This window comes from Procambarus clarkii, chromosome 50 (assembly GCF_040958095.1).
Source record: "Procambarus clarkii isolate CNS0578487 chromosome 50, FALCON_Pclarkii_2.0, whole genome shotgun sequence".
Taxonomy (NCBI): domain Eukaryota; kingdom Metazoa; phylum Arthropoda; class Malacostraca; order Decapoda; family Cambaridae; genus Procambarus; species Procambarus clarkii.
The window spans coordinates 1,397,742-1,420,267 of record NC_091199.1 but is presented as its reverse complement, the minus strand read 5'-3'; the positions used below and the strand labels follow the sequence as shown (position 1 = coordinate 1,420,267).

General features: G+C 45.4%; 1 protein-coding gene across 1 annotated transcript in view; it reads right to left on the bottom strand.

Annotated features, from left to right (window-relative positions):
- LOC123772633 (fibroleukin) overlaps positions 1–22,526 on the bottom strand; it is a 337,231-nt gene that overhangs the window by 275,856 nt on the left and 38,849 nt on the right. Inside the window, exon 3 of the mRNA XM_069303387.1 lies at positions 19,718–20,717. Coding sequence (XP_069159488.1) covers positions 19,718–20,717 — 1,000 coding nt within the window. The remainder of the gene's footprint in view (positions 1–19,717; positions 20,718–22,526) is intronic.

Here is a 22,526-nt window from a genome sequence, read left to right as displayed (position 1 = left end):
AGGAGGCGGCACACGTCTCAAGAATTCTTCAACAAGCATCAGGTTGACGAGTTCTGTAAAAGTAGAGACATGTGCTGCTTCCAGCCATTTCATGAAATACCTCCGTTTCGTGTTAGCAAACTCGAGGAAGGTAGTGGTACTTGCCTTCAGGTGGTCACGGAATTTCCTTCTATAACTTTCAGTAGAGAGGAGGTAGGCGTCCAACACTGCTTGTTTCAGAGTGTGGTAGTCATTCTCAGACGCCAAAGTACTGAGTGTGACTGCAGCTCTACCTGTAAGATGGACTCTGAGAAGTGTGGCCCATTGGTCGACAGGCCAACTGAGTTGATTAGCAAGGGTTTCAAAGGTGGTAAAGAACACATCAACTTCTGCTTCTACAAAGGATGGCATTAACTTACTTGCATGTGATATATTAAAACTGACGGGAAGATTGGCAGTAGCTTGCTGGCGTTGAGTGAAGTGTGAAGTTTCCAAGGCGATTTCTCGTTGACGACACTCTAGAGCCAGAGTCGCTTGTTGCTTGTCATGTTCGCGTTGCATCTCCAACTCGCGTTGTTTGGTTTCAAGCTGTACGCGTTCCCGCTCCTGGAGTGTTTCAAGCTGTACTCGTTCACGTTCACGGAGTAATGCGACCTCACGTTCGTGTTCTTCTCTCCTCAAAGCAGCTTCGCGTTCTCAGAGGGTGATTTCTCGTTCTTGTTCTTCCCTCCTCAAAGCAGCTTCGCGTTCGTGTTCTTCCCTTCGTATGGCAGCAGCTCGTTCTTGTTGTTCACGTTCAATCTTGGCCAGCTCTAGTTTGAGTTTCATCGTTGCCAAATCAGTTTTATCTGCAATATAGTAAGTTTCATGAGTTTCAGAGTCTATCTTACCTTGCTCTAAATAGTAATCCAGCAACAGGTTGTATAAGTCATTTTTGTTGGCTTGGTAGGGAACTTCTAGTTGATACTCATGTGCAAGAGTTTGTAATTCAGTCCTCTTGGCACGACTTAAAGTCCCTATTTCACCTGCTGGATTTGCACGGAAAGCTTGGAGACGAAACATGGTGAAATTAGCAAATAAAGGTACACGAATATTCAATAGTGAATGTCAGAAACAGGACAACGTGGCAACTGGTACCTATCCTGTGAGATCTTTAACAATTAAAGTTAAGTAAAAGATGTTAAATGATTAAATTAAATCAAGGGCGCAGGAAATCTTGCACCCGGTACTCATGTAAGAGGATAAGGGCAAGAAAATCCTACTAACAAATGAAACAGAGTTTCGAAAACAAATGAAACAGTAAATTGCCTCAAAAGTAAAATTGGTAGTCCAAGGATGTAGGCATACCTTGCCAAGTCTCTATAGGACATAAAGCAAGTTTTTCCTACTGAATTTAATATGATACTTACAGAATTAGCGAACTTTTGTGCTCTGAAAAAGTAAGCTAATTCCCTACCGTTGTATGTATCATCATCTCTGACTGACGTGTAGGGGTGCGAGGTGTCAACTGGTGACGAGAACTGCTGCTGAGGTCCCAATTCAGCAACTACAGTTCGAGCTAGAGGAACTATGGCCCTCTTTGTCCTCCTACAGTCAGATTGCAGAAGATTGGGTACTCTTGACCCGGGGCAGACCACAGTACCAGGGTACCAATATGATGATCTGTCAAAAATGAGAAATATCCAAGGGACAAAGATGGTAAACACGAGTAATAACACGGAGGGAGAGATGACCAATTAAGAGTATGACTGAGGCCTACAGTCACCACGTAATCCAAAGTTGTCTCACCTTCACTATATGTTACTCTCGTAATGCACAATACACCGCACCATATAAAAATGAAATTGAATATGAAAAATAGTAAAAGCTACGTTAACAAAGTTAAATACGCTTACCATAAATTACCACTTGGCACCAGTACCTGAGTGAAGCTCCTAGGACAGGCCCCCATATAATATGTGACGGTAACGCGTTGGTGTTCGGCTGTTCAAAGCTAGGGGTATGGCCTCGTCACATAGTATAAAAAAAAATAGAAAATCTGGAACTTCGTCTGTGGTAAGGTAAGGAGAAGACACACAAAACACAAGTAAACTTTAACAATGAAATTTTAATTACGTTAAATAAATAAAACATGAATAAAATGGACATACAAATTCGTATAATAAAATCAATCAATCAAAATAATAAGAATAATTAAATGACACAATGAAAAGTTACGTTAAGACAAGTGAGCAAAATAACAAGAAGTGCAATAGACAAGTAAATGAGAGGTGCGGGAATATCGGCTTTAAGCTATCACCTCTCTCAGTACACGTACGCCAAAGCTTACATCTAGCAGGGAGAAGTGTTAACTGTGAGAAAGCACTGAATATTCTGAGGACTGAGGTCGTGGCGGCCCCAGACATCAAGTAGTATGGTGGGCGAGTGCAGTTGCAGCCAGACCGGCGACCAATCAGCGAGGAGCCGGCAGCAAGACGGGTAGTTTGTCGGTTTGAGTCTGAGCAGGTGTTCCTGGCTGCATACGTTTTGCGCTCTGGCAAACCTTGCTGGTGTTGTTGTCGTTGTTGGACATTTCTTCCTTAGTAGTTTTATATAGATGTAACGACGTATTTGTGGAGGGAAGAGCAGGCTCAATCTCTTGAAGGAGATTATCGTCACAATATATATATATATATACACATATATATTTTTTTTTTTTTTTTTTTTTTAATAAATGGAAGTGAGTACCACCTCTAGCTGGAAGAAGGGGGACCCATAGCCTCGGAGGAAACCACGCATAACGCATTAGAGGGAATGTTTAGATCCCCTCCAATACAGTTTCTGTGTGCTTTTCTCCTACCACCCCCTTCCTTTTTTATTTTTTGTGCTTTATTGTGCATTTGATGGCTACAAGATATACATGGGTTGATACAAAAATAATAATGCAAAAAGGTGCTTAAAGGTTATGGATCTTGAAAAACACAACAATGGGAAACATTGATGAATGTCACAGACGGGTTCGATCATTGTTGCAAGTCAAACACTTCTTCGAATTCCTCTGAAGTTGGACTAGTGCCCAGGACGCAACAGGCATTTCCCCTCTGAATCGCAAATCGTTGGATTTGCCTAATGCAAATCGCATTAGGCAAATCGTTGGATTTGCCTAATGTATATATATATATATATATATATATATATATATATATATATATATATATATATATATATATATATATATATATATATATATATATATAATCTTTGGACAACACCCACCAGTGGGACTCGAACCCAGAAAGCACAACTACCTTCCAGTAGCTGCCATAACTAGTATGCTTTAACCCACTACACCATCAGACCCTACAAAAGAAGTAGAGACTTCGAGATATATATATATACATCCCAAATGTCTCCACTTCCCAAGGGCACCAGATGAGTGTGAGGTTAGTCTGCATTTTTCGTCAAGCCACTGTCAATGTGAGAGAACTCGTGTCCAGCTTATAAGCCTATTCTTGCTTAAACCACAAGTGAAGATTAACAATCTTTGGACAACACCCACCAGTGGGACTCGAACCCAGAAAGCACAACTACCTTCCAGTAGCTGCCATAACTAGTATGCTTTAACCCACTACACCATCAGACCCTACAAAAGAAGTAGAGACTTCGAGATATATATATATACATCCCAAATATCTCCACTTCCCGAGGGCACCAGATGAGTGTGAGGTTAGTCTGCATTTTTCGTCAAGCCACTGTCAATGTGAGAGAACTCGTGTCCAGCTTATAAGCCTATACTTGCATAAACCACAAGTGAATATTAACAATCTTTGCTTATAAGCTGGACACGAGTTCTCTCATTGACAGTGGCTTGACGAAAAATGCAGACTAAACTCACACTCATCTGGTGCCCTCGGGAAGTGGAGATATTTGGGATGTATATATATATATCTCGAAGTCTCTACTTCTTTTGTAGGGTCTGATGGTGTAGTGGGTTAAAGCATACTAGTTATGGCAGCTACTGGAAGGTAGTTGTGCTTTCTGGGTTCGAGTCCCACTGGTGGGTGTTGTCCAAAGATTGTTAATCTTCACTTGTGGTTCATGCAAGTATAGGCTTATATATATATATATATATATATATATATATATATATATATATATATATATATATATATATATATATATACATATATATATATATACATATATATATATACATATATATATATATATATATATATATATATATATATATATATGTATATATATATATGTCGTACCTAGTAGCCAGAACGCACTTCTCAGCCTACTATGCAAGGCCCGATTTGCCTAATAAGCCAAGTTTTCATGAATTAATTGGTTTCCGACTACCTATCCTACCTAACCTAACCTAACCTACCTTTTTCTGCTACCTAACCTAACCTAACCTATAAAGATAGGTTAGGTTAGGTTAGGTAGGGTTGGTTAGGTTCGGTCATATATCTACGTTTATTTTAACTCCAATAAAAAAAATTGACCTCATGCATAATAAAATGGGTAGCTTTATCATTTCATTAGCAAAAAATTTGAGAAAATATATTAATTCATGAAAACTTGGCTTATTAGGCAAATCGGGCCTTGCATAGTAGGCTGAGAAGTGCGTTCTGGCTATTAGGTACGACACATATATATATATATATATATATATATATATATATATATATATATATATATATATATATATATATATATATATATATATATATATGTATATATATATATTTTTTTTTTTAAATAAAAAGAGTACCACCTCTAGCTGGAAGAAGGGGGATATATATATATATATATATATATATATATATATATATATATATATATATATATATACATATATATATATATATATATATACATATATATATATATATATATGTCGTACCTAGTAGCCAGAACTCACTTCTGAGCCTACTATGCAAGGCCCGATTTGCCTAATAAGCCAAGTTTCATGAATTAATTGCTTTTCGACTACCTAACCTACCTAACCTAACCTAACCTAACTTTTTCGGCTACCTAACCTAACCTAACCTATAAAGATAGGTTAGGTTAGGTTAGGTAGGGTTGGTTAGGTTCGGTCATATATCTACGTTAATTTTAACTCCAATAAAAAAAATTGACCTCTTACATAATGAAATGGGTTGCTTTATCATTTCATAAGAAAAAAAATAGAGAAAATATATTAATTCATGAAAACTTGGCTTATTAGGCAAATCGGGCCTTGCATTGTAGGCTGAAAAGTGAGTTCTGGCTACTAGGTACGACATATATATATATATACATATATATATATATATATATATATATATATATATATATATATATATATATATATATATATATATATATATATATGTGTATATATAAATATATATATGAAGGCCTGGGATAAACGACTTGACCTCATTATGTGCATTTTCAGAAGTCTCCCCAATGAGTCTCTAGGAGTATCTCCTTATGAGATGCTCTACAGACGTATGTGCCGTACTCCTCTCAAAGCTTTCAAAGACTCTCTACGTAATGCCACCTTCAGTGACCCTCAGAATGTGCCCCAGTTTCTTCAAAACTTAAAACACATTCTAGAGAGAGTACGTAAATTTGCTAATGACAATCTATTGAAAGCTCAGGAGAGGATGAAAACTCATTTTGACCAACGCAGCAAAATAAGGAAATTTAAACCAGGAGACTTCGTGTTGGCATATTTTCCTAACCCAGGTTCTCCATTGCAAAATAAGTCTTCAGGACCTTACCGCATCAAGGAGTGCAGAAACAATCACAACTATGTTCTTGAGACTCCAGATAGGCGGCGGAAGACCCAGTTGTGCCACGTCGTCCTCCTGAAGCAATATCAAGGTACTCCCCCCACTGTATTGGTATCATTATCCACCTTTAAAGGTCCATACCTCCACAGTGAGACCTTCCCTGCTTCTCCTCCCTAAAGCACTAACACTGAGTCAGTGCCTTCCAACTCGGAAATCCTAACTGATCTTCATACCTATTTACAGGACAGTAATAGTGCTCCTCTCATCAGAATCTTCAAGGAACATCAGAAGTTGTTCAGCGATGATCCACAGGAGTGTAATGTGGTTCAGCACGACATCCAGCTACTCCCTGACACCCGGCCGATTCGTCAACCTTTCTACCGAATCAGCCCGAGCAAAAAGAAAGTTATGCGTGCTGAAGTACAGTACCTCCTGGATCATGGGCTGGCCACCCCTTGTGAGTCCCCTTGGGCCTCACCCTGCATCTTGGTGCCGAAACCGCACGGTAAAGTGAGGCTGTGTACCGATTACCGGAAATTGAATCTTGTGACTATCAAGGATGCTTATCCATTACCTAGAATAGATGACATCCTTGACACCATTGGTAATGCTCGGTATCTATCAAAGTTAGACTTACTCAAGGGATACTACCAAGTATGTTTGACAGAGCGAGCTAAGGAAATATCTGCCTTTACCACTCCCTTTGGCCTTTACAGATACGAACGCCTTCCATTTGGACTATGTAATGCCTCGGCCACCTTCCAGCGAGCTGTCAACCGCGTCATCCAGGGCTTAGATAACACCTACGCCTACTTGGATGATATCGTTGTGGCAACTAACACCTGGAGCGAACATCTGCTCCTGCTGCAACGATTGTTCGCCATGCTCCTGACAGCCGGCCTCACCATCAACTTGGGCAAGTCCACCTTTGCTAAAGGTAAAGTGCGTTTTCTTGGCCATGAGATAGGGAGTGGCAGCCTAGCTCCGTTAAACATACATACCCAAGCCATCCAGCATTACCCACAGCCTACCACCAGGAAGCAGCTCCTGCGCTTCCTTGGTCTTGCCTCCTACTACCGTAGGTTTGTGAAGAATTTTAGTATGGTGGCGACACCATTGATCACTTTAACCAGCCCCAAGCAACAGTTTCATTGGACCATTCAGCAAGCCATTGCTTTTGAACAACTTAAATCCATGCTCTGTTCTAATCCCATTCTCGCCTCGCCAGATATCACGAAGCCTTTCATCCTCCATGTCGACGCCAGTGGTACCGGCATCGGGGGCGTCCTGATGCAACAACGAGGCGAGGAGGTTCTACCTGTTAGCTACTACAGCTACAAGTTAAAACCTCACCAGAAGAACTACAGCACTATCGAAAAGGAACTCCTCTCCATCGTCCTGAACTTACAGCACTTTGCATCTTACCTACAAGGTGCTCGGTCTACCACCATCTACTCGGACCGCAATCCCCTACGCTTCTTGCAGCAAGCCTAATTCAAGAATCAACGACTTCTACGATGGGCTTTGTATCTGCAGAATTTCAACCTGGAGATCTTCTACATCAAGGGTTCTGACAAAATCATAGTAGATGCCCTCTCCAGAGTCTATGAGGTAGAGGCAGCTCCACCTACCACACTACCATCTGAAGACGTAACTTCACCCATTAGAGTGGGCTTCGAGGGAGAATTGTGACGATAATCTCTTTCAAGAGAGACTGAGCCTGCTCTTCCCTACATAAAGTTACTTGTATACATACAACAATAAGATGCTACCTTCTAGATACGTCTACCAGTAGCACAAAACGTTTTGACCAGGAGGCAAACTTACCCTAAACACCCCCCTACTCCACACTCCCTCCATGCCGGCTCACCACCGTCATCAACCAGCAAACTACCATTCCCAGCCTGCCTGCTTCTGATTGGTGACCCGCCGACTGCACACCTGCACCTCTGCACCTCAGCACCCTCTACCAAGTCGATGTCTGGGATTGAACCAGCCATTGAAGTTAGAATATCTTGTGCTCTCAAGCTGTGAACAACTAACTGATATACGCTCTGCCTATCAAGTGGATGTTTCTCAGCTAGTACTTTATTCTCAGCATCTGCTTATTTCATTTTGTCTTTATATTAGAGTAATGTCATCCCTGTTCTTAATTTTTGTTATATTTTTTTGACTTGTTTGTTTCCACTGTACATAGCTAAGGAATTGTCTTTGTTTTTAATTTGCTTTCAATTTAATTAAAGTTTCATTGTTCATACTATGTGTTTTGCATGTCTTCCCTTACTTTACCACAGACAACAGCCAAGCAGTCGATCTTTTTTTTCTTTAATGTGATAGGCATTGACACCAGTCATTAGGAGGACTGCCGAACATTCTACACTCCTTCATTTTTCCGTCACAATATATATATATATATATATATATATATATATATATATATATATTATATATATATATATATATATAATATATATATATATATATATATATATATATATATATATATATATATAATATATATATATATATATAATATATATATATAATATATATAATATATATATATATTTATTATATACTAATAGCTCTATTTTATAGTAATATACATAAAATATAATATTCTGTACTCTATACTGTAACATCACTTGAGAATGAATCATGTAAGTTCCAAACGTTGTGCGATTCTATAATAAGTGTAATACATACTCAGTTCTTTTTCTTCACCTTGAAAACGAACATGACTTTTAGTGAGCTTCTCTTCTAGCTGAACCCTGATGCAAGAGCATCAGGGTTCAGCTAGAAGAGCAGAAAAAAGTGAATTACTATAGAATGTATTACACTTATTTATACAATTTGCACAACGTTTCGAACCTCCATGGTTCATGGTTCATTCTCAAGTGAAAAGAAATTACAGAACTCGTTAATTTATACCCGTACTGGGTCAGGTGATAAGACAAGTACATTAAAGGTAAAAACAAGGGGGATACATAAGGGATAAATAGGGGACGAAGCAAATAATAACATAAGACCATAAGAATAAAGGTAACTGCAGAAGGCCTATTTGCCTATACGAGGCAGCTCCTATCTAGATACAAATTGTATAGTTGTACAAATTGTATAAATAAGTGTAATACATTCTATAGTAATTCACTTTTTTCTTCACCTTGAAATAACGAAAATGTGTTTTGGAGAACTCATCTTTCAACTAAGCCCTGATGCTAGGAAAATAGTTAGAGGAATAGAAGCCCAAAATCAGAAGATAGTAAATACAGAATATGAGGTCATATTCATTGAGACACGTTTAAATGAAAACCTGTTGCCAGTATACACCAATATGTATGTATATATATATATATATATAATATATATATATATATATATATATATATATATATATATATATATAAACTAACCAGATTCTAACTTCCAGTGGAACTAACCAGATTCACCAACACATGTCTAGCTGGCAACATACTAGAGACAATAAGACCTATCTTTTTTTTTGGAGCATCTCTCTGTGCTCTAAGAAAAAGGATGGAGGGATCAGGCCAATTGCTGTGGGCCATTCCCTTCGGCGTCTCGTCGCGAAGGCTGCTGCAAGAACAGTTAGCCAGGCAGCGGCCACCATGTTAAAGCCAAAAGAGCCCGGGTACGGAATCCACAAGGTTGCAAGGCAGAAGGTCACGCAGCTCAAGCTTTCATTGCTAACATCACAGACGAAAGGGCCTTATCAAGGTAGATTTCAAAAAAGTCTTCAATTTGGTGCGAAGTTATGCTGTACTTCGTGCGGTTCATAATCATTTCCCTTCCCATCACCACCTACACACACCATACACATCACCACCTGCACACATCCTAGTAAGGAAGAGCAAACTGAGGCATGCAAGGAACTACAAAGAGGTATATGTTCAGAGGGACGTGACCAGAGACGAGATAGCAAGGGCAGCAGATGCAAGGAAAAGGCGCAAGGAGAGGGAAGAGAGCCAGGGAACCTCAGCCTCCAACCCAGCAATCCCAGAGGGGAGTGGGGAACCCCAATCCAACAACCCAGGCACCCCAGGGGGGAATGCAACACCCCAGCCCACCACCCAAAAGGGCCCTCCCTACCCCCCAGCACAAACCCTTCCTTGCCCCTGCATAATGCTCATCATGAAACCCAAATCCTTCCCCTCCCCTTACCCCAAGTAGCCCCTGCTTTCCGAGCCCCTGGTCTTCCCTCTGCCCCAAGCAGGCCTGAGCAAGACCAAAGCCCTCTATCCCCCACTCCACCTCCCTCCTCACCCCCAGGACTTCTTCCTGCCCCAAGCAGGCCTGAGGAAGACCTAAGCCCTCCACCCCCCACTCCACCTCCCCCTGAACCCCTGGCAACTACCTCACAGGAGGATGAGCCTACCCAAGTAGCAATGACCATAGAACAACCTCCTACACTTGTAGGGAGTGTGGGTGAAATTGGATATAAGAAAGTGAGCTTCAAGGTAATGTACTCAAACATTGATGGGATTACCAATAACGCAAGTGAACTGGCAGAAAGGGTGCAAGAAGAAAACCCTGATGTAATAGGACTAACGGAAACAAAAATGTCAGGAGTCATAACAGATGCTGTGTTTCCAAAGGACTACTATATAATAAGGAAAGAGAGGGAAGGGTGAGGAGGTGGAGTGGCCCTACTGATAAGGAAGGACTGGAGTTTTGATGAGATGGAAATTCCGGGCTGTGACGGATTCAGAGATTACATAACAGGAACTATAACAATGGGTGGACCTAAGATAATAGTGACAGTCATTTACAACCCTCCCCTAAATGACAGAAGACCTAGACAGGAGTTTGATAGGAACAACATGGCAACCATTAATGTAATAGAGAGAGCAGCTTCAATTGCCTGCAGGAATGGCTCAAGACTCTTAATCATGGGTGATATCAACCATGGAAAGATAGACTGGGAGAATGGGGACCCACATGGTGGTGCAGATACGTGGCGAGCTAAACTCTTGGAAGTGGCAACAAGGAATTTTCTGAGCCAGCATGTCAAGGAACCCACAAGAGTGAGAGGCAATGATGAACCAGCTAGACTCGACTTCATATTCACCCTGAATGAGTCAGAAATAAGGGAAGTCAAAGTTGAAGCCCCCATAGGAATGAGTGACCACAGTGTACTGACCTTTGAGTACTTGGTGTAGGTAGGGATAACCTATCCAAGGATGAGAGTGGAGGGGAAAAGACTGAATTACCGAAGAGGAAAATATGACGAGATGAGGAACTTCCTCAGGGGAATACCATGGGAAACAGAACTTAGAGACAAGAATGTGCAGGTCATGATGGATTTTGTCACCCAAAAGTGCCAGGAAGCAGCAGACAGGTTTATCCCCGTCCAAAAGGAGAAAAACGAAAAACAACAGAAAAACCCATGGTTCAACCAGGAATGTAAGGTACCGAAACAACTGAGTAAAAGAACATGGAGAAACTACAGAAATAACAGAACACCAGAGAGCAGGGAGAGATACCAGAGGGCCTGAAATGAGTACATCAGAGTGAGGAGGAAAGCAGAGAGACAGTTTGAAAATGACATCGCGAGTAGAGCCAAGACCCAACCAAAGCTGCTCCACAGCCACATCAGGAGGAAAACAGCAGTGAAGGAACAAGTGATGAAGCTGCGGAAAGGGGAGAACAGATACACAGAGAATGACAAGGAGGTGTGTGAAGAACTCAACAAGAGATTCCAGGAGGTCTTCACAATAGAACAAGGAGAAGCCCCTGCACAAAATGAGGAGGCGGCAAACCAAGCAACCTTGGAGGAATTTGACCTCACCAGTGATGAGGTCAAAAGGTGTCTGCTGGAGCTGGATGTGACAAAGGCTGTTGGGCCTGAAAGAATCTCACCATGGATACTAAAGGAAGGGGCAGAAGCACTAAGTGTGCCACTCTCTATGGTGTATAACAGGTCACTGGAAACAGGAGACTTACCAGAAAGTTGGAAGACAGCTAACGTGGTCCCAATATACAAAAAGGGTGACAGGCAAGAGGCACTGAATTACTGGCCAGTTTCCTTAACTTGTATACCATGCAAGGTGCTGGAGAAGATCGTGACGGAAAAGGCTCGTAGAGCATCTGGAGGGAAATAACTTTGTAACGCACCACCAACATGGGTTCAGAGATGGTAAATCGTGCCTCACAGGTTTAATAGAATTTTATGACCAGGCAACGAAAATTAGGCAGGAAAGAGAAGGGTGGGCCGACTGCATTTTCCTGGATTGCCAAAAAGCCTTTGACACAGTACCCCATAAAAGGCTGTTAAAAAAGTTGGAGCAACAGGCAGGAGTAAAAGTAAAGGTGCTCCAGTGGATAAGGGAGTACTTAAGCAACAGGAAACAGCGAGTAACGGTGAGGGAGGAGACATCAGAGTGGCGAGATGTCACTAGCGGAGTCCCACAGGGCTCAGTACTTGGACCCATCATGTTTCTAATATATGTGAACGATCTTCCAGAGGGTATAGACTCATTTCTCTCGATGTATGCTGATGATGCAAAAATTAGGAGAAGAATCAAGACGGATGAAGATAGACAGAGACTACAGGATGACCTGGATAAACTGGAGGAATGGTCTAGAAAATGGCTGCTAAAGTTCAACTCGGGAAAGTGTAAGGTGATGAAATTAGGTGAAGGGAGCTGGAGGCTGAACACAAGGTTCATCTGGGAGGGGAAATCCTGCAAGAGTCAAATAGAGAGAAGGATCTGGGGGTTGATATCACACCGAACCTGTCCCCAGAGGCCCACATCAAAAGAATATCATCAGCGGCATATGCTAGACTGGCCAACATAAGAACTGCCTTCAGAAATTTGTGTAAGGAATCTTTTAGAACCCTGTATACCACTTATGTAAGACCAATCCTGGGGTATGCAGCTCCAGCCTGTAGCTAGTTAAACACAAGACAAAGTTAGAGAATATTCAGCGGTATGCCACGAGGCTCGTCCCGGAACTGAGAAGATTGAGCTACGAGGAAAGGCTAAAGGAGCTGAACCTCACATCCCTGGAAAACAAAAGAGTAAGGGGAGACATGATAACCACCTACAAAATTCTCAGGGGAATTGACAGGGTGGACAAAGACAAACTCTTCAGCACGGGTGGGAAACGAACAAGGGGACACAGGTGGAAACTTAGTACCCAGATGAGCCACAGAGACGTTAGAAAGAATTTTTTTCGTGTCAGAGTAGTTAACAGGTGGAATGCATTAGGCAATGATGTGGTGGAGGCTGACTCCATACACAGTTTCAAATGTAGATATGATAGAGCCCAGTAGGCTCAGGAATCTGTACAACAGTTGATTGACAGTTGAGAGGCGGGACCAAAGAGCCAAAGCTCAACCCTCGCAAGCACAATTAGGTGAGTACAATTAGGTGAGTACACCCTACCCATCACCACCTACAGACACCATACACATCACCATGTACACACACTATACACATCACAATATACACACACTATACACATCACCATGTACACACACTATACACATCACCATGTACACACACTATACACATCACCATGTACACACACTATACACATCACCATGTACACACACTATACACATCACCATGTACACACACTATACACATCACCATATACACACACTATACACATCACCATGTACACACACTATACACATCACCATGTACACACACTATACACATCACCATATACACACACTATACACATCACCATGTACACACACTATACACATCACCATGTACACACACTATACACATCACCATGTACACACACTATACACATCACCATGTACACACACTATACACATCACCATGTACACACACTATACACATCACCATGTACACACACTATACACATCACCATGTACACACACTATACACATCACCATATACACACACTATACACATCACCATGTACACACACTATACACATCACCATGTACACACACTATACACATCACCATATACACACACTATACACATCACCATGTACACACACTATACACATCACCATGTACACACACTATACACATCACCATGTACACACACTATACACATCACCATGTACACACACTATACACATCACCATGTACACAAACGATACCCAGGTCTCCACCATACCCTCCGGTCACTGTAAGCATCTTCACAAAAACTATCACCATCACTGTACACCAAAGATTGTGCCTGAACACAAACTGTCATCTGAACACTCAATTGCAGGTCAACATCTGAATACACTAATGTTTAAATAATTGCTAGACATTACTCATATTCTGGGTTACATTTCCTATCCTTCGACTTCATGAAGGGGGCAGAGACCCCCTTGAAGGGTAACTTAGCGGCCGACCCAAACTATCCCCCTTCAAGGGTAACATAAGAGCCGACCTTAGCCACCCTCCTTCAAGGGTAACTTAGAGGCCGACCCTAACACTCCCCCCTTCCCCCTTCAAAGGTAACATAGTGACCGACCCCAACACCCCACCCCCCTTCAAGGGTAACATAGAGGCCGACCCCTACCCCCCCCCTTCAAAGGTAACATAGGGGCCGACCCCTATCCCCCCCCCTTCAAAGGTAACATAGGGGTCGACCCCTACCCCCCCCCCTTCAAAGGTAACATAGGGGCCGACCCCTACCCCCCAACTTCAAAGGTAACATAGGGGCCGACCCCTACCCCCCCCCTTCAAAGGTAACATAGGGGCCGACCCCTACCCCCCCCCCCTTCAAAGGTAACATAGGGGCCGACCCGTACCCCCCCCCCTTCAAAGGTAACATAGGGGCCGACCCCTACCCCCCCCTTCAAAGGTAACATAGGAGCCGACCCCTACCCCCCCTTCAAAGGTAACATAGGGGCCGACCCCTACCCCCCCCCTTCAAAGGTAACATAGGGGCCGACCCCTACCCCCCCCCTTCAAGGGTAACATAGGGGCCGACCCCAACCCCCCCCCCCCTTCAAAGGTAACATAGGGGCCGACCCCTACCCCCCCCCTTCAAAGGTAACATAGGGGCCGACCCCAATACCCCACCCCCCCTTCAAGGGTAACATAGAGGCCGACCCCTACCCCCCCCCCCCTTCAAAGGTAACATAGGGGCCGACCCCTATCCCCCCCCTTCAAAAGTAACATAGGGGTCGACCCCTACCCCCCCCCTTCAAAGGTAACATAGGGGCCGACCCCTACCCCCCAACTTCAAAGGTAACATAGGGGCCGACCCCTACCCCCCCCCTTCAAAGGTAACATAGGGGCCGACCCCTACCCCCCCCCTTCAAAGGTAACATAGGGGCCGACCCGTACCCCCCCCCTTCAAAGGTAACATAGGGGCCGACCCCTACCCCCCCCCTTCAAAGGTAACATAGGGGCCGACCCCTACCCCCCCTTCAAAGGTAACATAGGGGCCGACCCCTACCCCCCCCCTTCAAAGGTAACATAGGGGCCGACCCGTACCCCCCCCCCCTTCAAAGGTAACATAGGGGCCGACCCCTACCCCCCCCCTTCAAAGGTAACATAGGGGCCGACCCCTACACCCCCTTCAAAGGTAACATAGGGGCCGACCCCTACCCCCCCCCCTTCAAAGGTAACATAGGGGCCGACCCCTACCCCCCCCCCTTCAAGGGTAACATAGGGGCCGACCCCAACCCCCCCCCCCCCTTCAAAGGTAACATAGGGGCCGACCCCTACCCCCCCCTTTAAGGTAACATTGGGGCCGACCCCTACCCCCCCCCTTTAAGGTAACATTGGGGCCGACCCCTACCCCCCCCCCCCTTCAAGGGTAACATAGGGGCCGACCCCTACCCCCCCCTTTAAGGTAACATTGGGGCCGACCCCTACCCCCCCCCTTCAAAGGTAACATAGGGGCCGACCCCTACCCCCCCCCCTTTAAGGTAACATTGGGGCCGACCCCTACCCCCCCCTTTAAGGTAACATTGGGGCCGACCCCTACCCCCCCCCCCTTCAAGGGTAACATAGGGGCCGACCCCTACCCCCCCCTTTAAGGTAACATTGGGGCCGACCCCTACCCCCCCCCCTTCAAAGGTAACATAGGGGCCGACCCCTACCCCCCCCTTCAAAGGTAACATAGGGGCCGACCTATACCCCCCCCCCCTTCAAAGGTAACATAGGGGCCGACCCCTACCCCCCCTTCAAAGGTAACATAGGGGCCGACCCCTACCTCCCCCCCCCTTCAAAGGTAACATAGGGCCCGACCCCTACCCCCCCTTCAAAGGTAACATAGGGGCCGACCCCTACCCCCCCCCTTTCAAAGGTAACATAGGGGCCGACCCCTACCCCCCCCCCCCTTCAAAGGTAACATATGGGCCGACCCCTACCCGGCCCCCCCTTCAAAGGTAACATTGGGGCCGACCCCCACCCCCCCCTTCAAAGGTAACATAGGGGCCTACCCCTACCCCCCCCCCTTCAAAAGTAACATAGGGGCCGACCCCTACCCCCCCCCCTTCAAAGGTAACATACGGGCCGACCCCTACCCCCCCCCCTTCAAAGGTAACATAGGGGCCGACCCCTACCCCCCCCCCTTCAAAGGTAACATAGGTAACATAGGGGCCGACCCCTACCCCCCCTTCAAAGGTAACATAGGGGCCGACCCCTACCCCCCCCCTTCAAAGGTAACATAGGGGCCGACCCCTACCACCCCCCTTCAAAGGTAACATAGGGGCCGACCCCTACCCCCCCCTTCAAAGGTAACATAGGGGCCGACCCCTACCCCCCCCTTCAAAGGTAACATAGGGGCCGACCCCTACCCCCCCCCTTCAAAGGTAACATAGTGGCCGACCCCTACCCCCCCCCTTCAAAGGTAACATAGGGGCCGACCCCTACCCCCCCCCCTTCAAAGGTAACATAGGGGCCGACCCCTACCCCCCCCCCTTCAAAGGTAACATAGGGGCCGACCCCTACCCCCCCCTTCAAGGGTAACATAGGGGCCGACCCCTACCCCCCCCTTCAAAGGTAACATAGGGGCCGACCCCTACCCCCCCCCTTCAAAGGTAGCATAGGGGCCGACCCCTACCCCCCCCCCCCTTCAAGGGGAACATAGGGGCCGACCCCTACCCCCCCCCCCCCTTCAAAGGTAACATAGGGGCCGACCCCTACCCCCCCCCTTCAAAGGTAACATAGGGGCCGACCCCTACCCCCCCCCCCCTTCAAAGGTAACATAGGGGCCGACCCCTACCCCCCCCTTCAAAGGTAACATAGGGGCCGACCCCTACCCCCCCCTTCAAAGGTAACATAGGGGCCGACCCCTACCCCCCCCCCTTCAAAGGTAACATAGGGGCCGACCCCTACCCCCCCCCCTTCAAAGGTAACATAGGGGCCGACCCCTACCCCCCCCTTCAAAGGTAACATAGGGGCCGACCCCTACCCCCCCCTTCAAAGGTAACATAGGGGCCGACCCCTACCCCCCCCCTTCAAAGGTAACATAGTGGCCGACCCCTACCCCCCCCCCCTTCAAAGGTAACATAGGGGCCGACCCCTACCCCCCCCCCCTTCAAAGGTAACATAGGGGCCGACCCCTACCCCCCCCCCCTTCAAAGGTAACATAGGGGCCGACCCCTACCCCCCCCTTCAAGGGTAACATAGGGGCCGACCCCTACCCCCCCCCTTCAAAGGTAACATAGGGGCCGACCCCTACCCCCCCCCTTCAAAGGTAGCATAGGGGCCGACCCCTACCCCCCCCCCCCTTCAAGGGGAACATAGGGGCCGACCCCTACCCCCCCCCCCTTCAAAGGTATCATAGGGGCCGACCCCTACCCCCCCCCCCCTTCAAAGGTAACATAGGGGCCGACCCCTACCCCCCCCCCTTCAAAGGTAACATAGGGGCCGACCCCTACCCCCCCCTTCAAAGGTAACATAGGGGCCGACCCCTACCCCCCCCCCCCCTTCAAAGGTAACATAGGGGCCGACCCCTACCCCCCCCCCCTTCAAAGGTAACATAGGGGCCGACCCCTACCCCCCCCCTTCAAAGGTAACATAGGGGCCGACCCCTACCCCCCCCCCCCCTTCCCAACCACACTATGAGACTCAATATAATCACCATGGAAGGTTGTGTGAGGCTACACACAAGTGTCTGACTCTCAACATTGTACTGTCAGACAGACATTCTCTTTTATAGATAGACTATGGGAATAAGTGGGTCTCTTCCTCCTTCCCTACTGACTCTCTCTCTCGCTCACTCAATCTCTCTCACTCTCTCTCAACTCTCTCTGTCTCTCTTTTTTCCTCTCTCTTGCTATCTCTCTCTTCGTCTGGCTCTCTTCCTGTTTCTCTCTTTCTCTTTCTCGCCCTTCCTTCCTCTCCCTCTCTCTCTATCTACTCTCTTCTCTCTGCCTCTTTGTGTATATATATCTCTCTCTCCCTGTCGAGTTTTAGACTAAGTCATCTTGTGAAGATATATATATTTATAATATTTTTCATATTATACATATAGCCAATATCTGTTTACATAGTAAAATATAAAGCTAATAGCAATGAAAATATTTTCTTATATAGCTAATAAAAGTATATATACTTACATATTTATCTCTCAAGGGGGAGTATCTGGCTGAGCACGGGACTCTTTCTCTTTCCCTCTCCTCCCTTTATTCCAATCACCCCTCTCTAATATCTATTACCTTATCTCCTCCTTCCGATGTCTCCTTCTTCCTTCTCACTCCCTTCCTTCCTCCCTTCTCACTCCACCATCCTACTCACCCTTCTAGTCTCCTTCTTCCTTCACACACCTCTTCTCTCCATCCTTCTCATCCCTCTTCTCTCCTTCTCTATCTCCAACTCTCCCGCATCTCTCACCCTCTCCATCTTTGTTCCGCACCTCCCCTTTTCCCTTCACATTTCCTGCCCCTCTCCACATTCTCTCTCGCCCCTCTCTCCTCTCCACCTGCCTTCTCCCTTTCTCCTTTGCTCTCCGCAATCATCCTTCTCGTTCTCTCTGTCCTTCTTCTCTCTGTCTGTCTGCTTTTATCTGTTTCTGTGTGTTGTCGGCTGCCTGTCCCTACTTTTCTGATTGCCTTCCTGTCTCTCTCTCTCTCTCTCTTTGCCCTGATCGACCCGGTTTCTCTGTCTCTGTAAGTCTCTATCTCTGTACGTCTCTCTGTCTCTGTTCGTCTCTCTGTCTCTGTACTCCTCACTTTCTATGTAAGTCTCTCTGTCTCTGTACATCTCTGTCTCTGAACGTCTCTCTGTCTCTGTACGTCTCTCTGTCTCTGTTCGTCTCTCTGTCTATGTACGTCTCTCTGTCTCTGTACATCTCTGTCTCTGAACGTCTCTTTGTCTCTGCACGTCTGTCTGTCTCTGTACGTCTCTCTGTCTATGTACGTCTCTCTGTCCCTGTACGTCTCTCTGTCTATGAACGTCTCTCTGTCTCTGTACGTCTCTCTGTCCCTGTACGTCTCTCTCTCTATGTACGTCTCTCTGTCTCTGTACATCTCTCTGTCTCTGTACGTCTCTCTGTCTATGTACGTCTCTCTGTCCCTGTACGTCTGTCTGTCTCTGTACGTCTCTCTGTCTTTGTACGTCTGTCTGTCTGTCTCTGTACGTCTCTCTGTCTTTGTACGTCTGTCTGTCTGTCTCTGTACGTCTCTCTGTCTTTGTACGTCTGTCTGTCTCTGTACGTCTCTCTGTCTTTGTACGTCTGTCTGTCTCTGTACGTCTCTCTGTCTTTGTACGTCTGTCTGTCTCTGTACGTTTGTCTGTCACTGTACCTCTCTCTGTCTATATCCATTTCTCATTTTGCAGGTATCATTCAGTGTGTCTATCATGGCCTGGTTTCCATAGTAGTAGGTATCCATCAGTCTGAGGAGACTATGGAGTTGCGCTCTGGTTGTCGGTCTGGAGTGGCCTCTCCAGGGCAAGTTGGCATTCATACACATCTTCATACACATCTCACTCCCTCTCACTCCCTCAGAAGTAAGGCAAAAGAAGCAGAAAGGAGAGTGAAGGTCAGACGTGAAGTAGAACAGTTTACCTTGTGGACAGCTCACTGACATTCCTCTTGCACTTCTCGTGTTCCTCTTCCATCAAGCGACTTTTTTCTGCTAATTGATTATTTTCCTCTTGAGTACTTATGAGTTGCTGTGCCTGTCTGTCTTTATCACTCTGTAGAGCCGTGTTTCCTACCCGTAACTTACTGGCCTCTTCTTCAATGACGGAGAGTTGCTCTTCAACAAGTCTTTTCTCCTCTTCAGTCTTTCTGTTTGTTTCTTCCTTTTCTTCCTTCAGAGCAGCGTTTGCTGTTTGAAAGACCCTGACCTGTTCTTCCAGGAGTGAGAATTGCTCTTCAACAAGTCTTTTCTCTCCTGCTGTGTTATTATTCATTTCTTGCAGCTGTTGTGTCTCTCGCTCTAGCTCAGCGATCCTCGTCAACGCTGTCATGACCCTCTCCTGGGCTTGGGTCTCCGCAAGCTCCAGCTGTCGGTTCTTCGTCTTGACTAGCCTCGAGTCCTCCTCCACTTGACGAATATCAGCCATTAGACGACGATTCGCCTCCTCTGATAAGCGAACATCATTCTTAGTCTTCCTGTTTTCTTCCTTGACCAGCCTCGAGTCTTCCTCCACTTGACGGATCTCCTCCTTGACCAGCCTCGAGTCCTCCTCCACTTGACGGATCTGGGACTTTAATAGGATAATCTCCTCCTGAGCAAGGCGCACTTCGTTCTTAGTCTTCATGTTATCCTCCTTGACCATCCTGGAGTCCTCCTCCACTTGACGGATCTCCTCCTTGACCAGCCTCGAGTCCTCCTCCACTAGACGGATCTGGGACTTTAATTGTACAATCTCCTCCTGAGCAAGGCGCACTTCGTTCTTTGTTTTCATGTTGTCCTCCTCGAGCAAATGATTAGCAGTATTTAGGCGAGTGTTTTCCTCCTCCAGCTTGAGGTTGTCAGCTTGGTGAGCCTTGTTGACACACTCCAGCTGGTCCAGAGTGTCCAGGAGGCGGCGGGTGGCGTTCTCCCTCTCCTCCACACCTGCCAACACGTCAAATATGAAATATATACTACAATATATATTACCACCATCCACACTACCACTACTAGTAAAAATGAAACATATACTGCTGACCCTGAAGTGCACTCCAGTCCCTGAAGTACAGTCCAGGGCCTGAAGTACACTCCAGGAGCAGAAGTACATGCCAGGCCCTAACGTACACCCAAGAACGTGAAATACACTTAAGATCCAGAAGTATAAGCCACACCTTGAAGTACACTCCAGATCATGAAGTAGACTTCAGGCTCTGAAATACATTCCAGGACCAAAAGTATTCTTCAGTCTTTAAACTACACTTAAGACCCTGAAATATATTAAAGTCCCTGAAGGACACTCCAGTACCTGAAGTACCTGCATTTAAGACCCTGAAGTACACTGCAGACATTGAAGCATATTTCAAACACTGAAGTACAATTCAGGATTTGATGTACACTCCAGGAACTGAATTTCACTCCAGATCTTGAAGAACACTCATGATCCTGAAAAACACTCTATACCCTAAAGTACACTACAGACCCTGAAGCAGTCTCAAGGACCCAAGGTTTATTCTAGGTATTGAAGTACTCACCAAGACATGAATTGCACTCATGACCACGAAGAACACTCCAGACCCCTGAAGTACACTCAAGGATGTAAAATACACTTCAGACCCTGAAGTACACTAAAGACCCCTGATATATGCTCCAGTCCCTCAAGTACACTTCTGACTCTTATACACACTGCAGGACCTGAGGTACAGTTTAGGCCTTGAAATACTAATCAGGACTTGAAGCACACTCCATGCCTTGAAGCACACTCCATGCCCTGAAGTAAACTATAGATCATGAAGTAAACTATAGGCCATGAAGTAAACTATAGGCCATGAAGTACACTATAGGCCATGAAGTAAACTATAGGCCATGAGGTAAACTATAGGCTATGAAGTAAACTATAGGTCATGAAGTAAACTATAGGCCATGAGGTAAACTATAGGCCATGAAGTACACTATAGGCCATGAAGTAAACTATAGGCCACGAGGTAAACTATAGGCTATGAAGTAAACTATAGGTCATGAAGTAAACTATAGGCCATGAGGTAAACTATAGGCTATGAAGTAAACTATAGGTCATGAAGTAAACTATAGGCCAGGAGGTAAACTATAGGTCATGAAGTACACTATAGGCTATGAAGTAAACTATAGGTCATGAAGTAAACTATAGGCCATGAAGTAAACTATAGGCCATGAAGTAAACTATAGGCCATGAAGTAAACTATAGGCCCTGAAGTACACTCCAGTAAGTGAAGTACACTTCAGGCCCTGAAGTACAATCTAGTTCATACAAAACACTCCAATTCCTGAAGAACACTACAGACCAGGAAGTATTTCCAGACCCTGAAGTACACTGCAGGCCCTGAAAAACACTCCAGACTCTGAAGTACACATAATGATGAGAAGTACACTTCAGACCCTGAAGTGCATTTCAGGCCCAGAAATACATTCAAGACTTTAAAGTAAACGCCTGAAGTACACTCCAAGCAATGCAATACACTCCAGACCCTGAAGTACACTACCCAGCAAACTATTTATGTTGCCTGAACGTACCAGGGAAGTTTTTGAGGGCTGTGGAGTTAAGTAGTAATCAATACATTTTTGTGCGGAGTCGTAAATTGGTTGCCACAACTTACTACACAACTTTGGGTACAAAAATTAAGACCCTGTGGCAACCTTAAATGTTGCGTAAAAGTAGCTTCCGTCATTGATGTTATATATAAAAATGTAGCAAAATAAAAATATATATTCTACATTTAA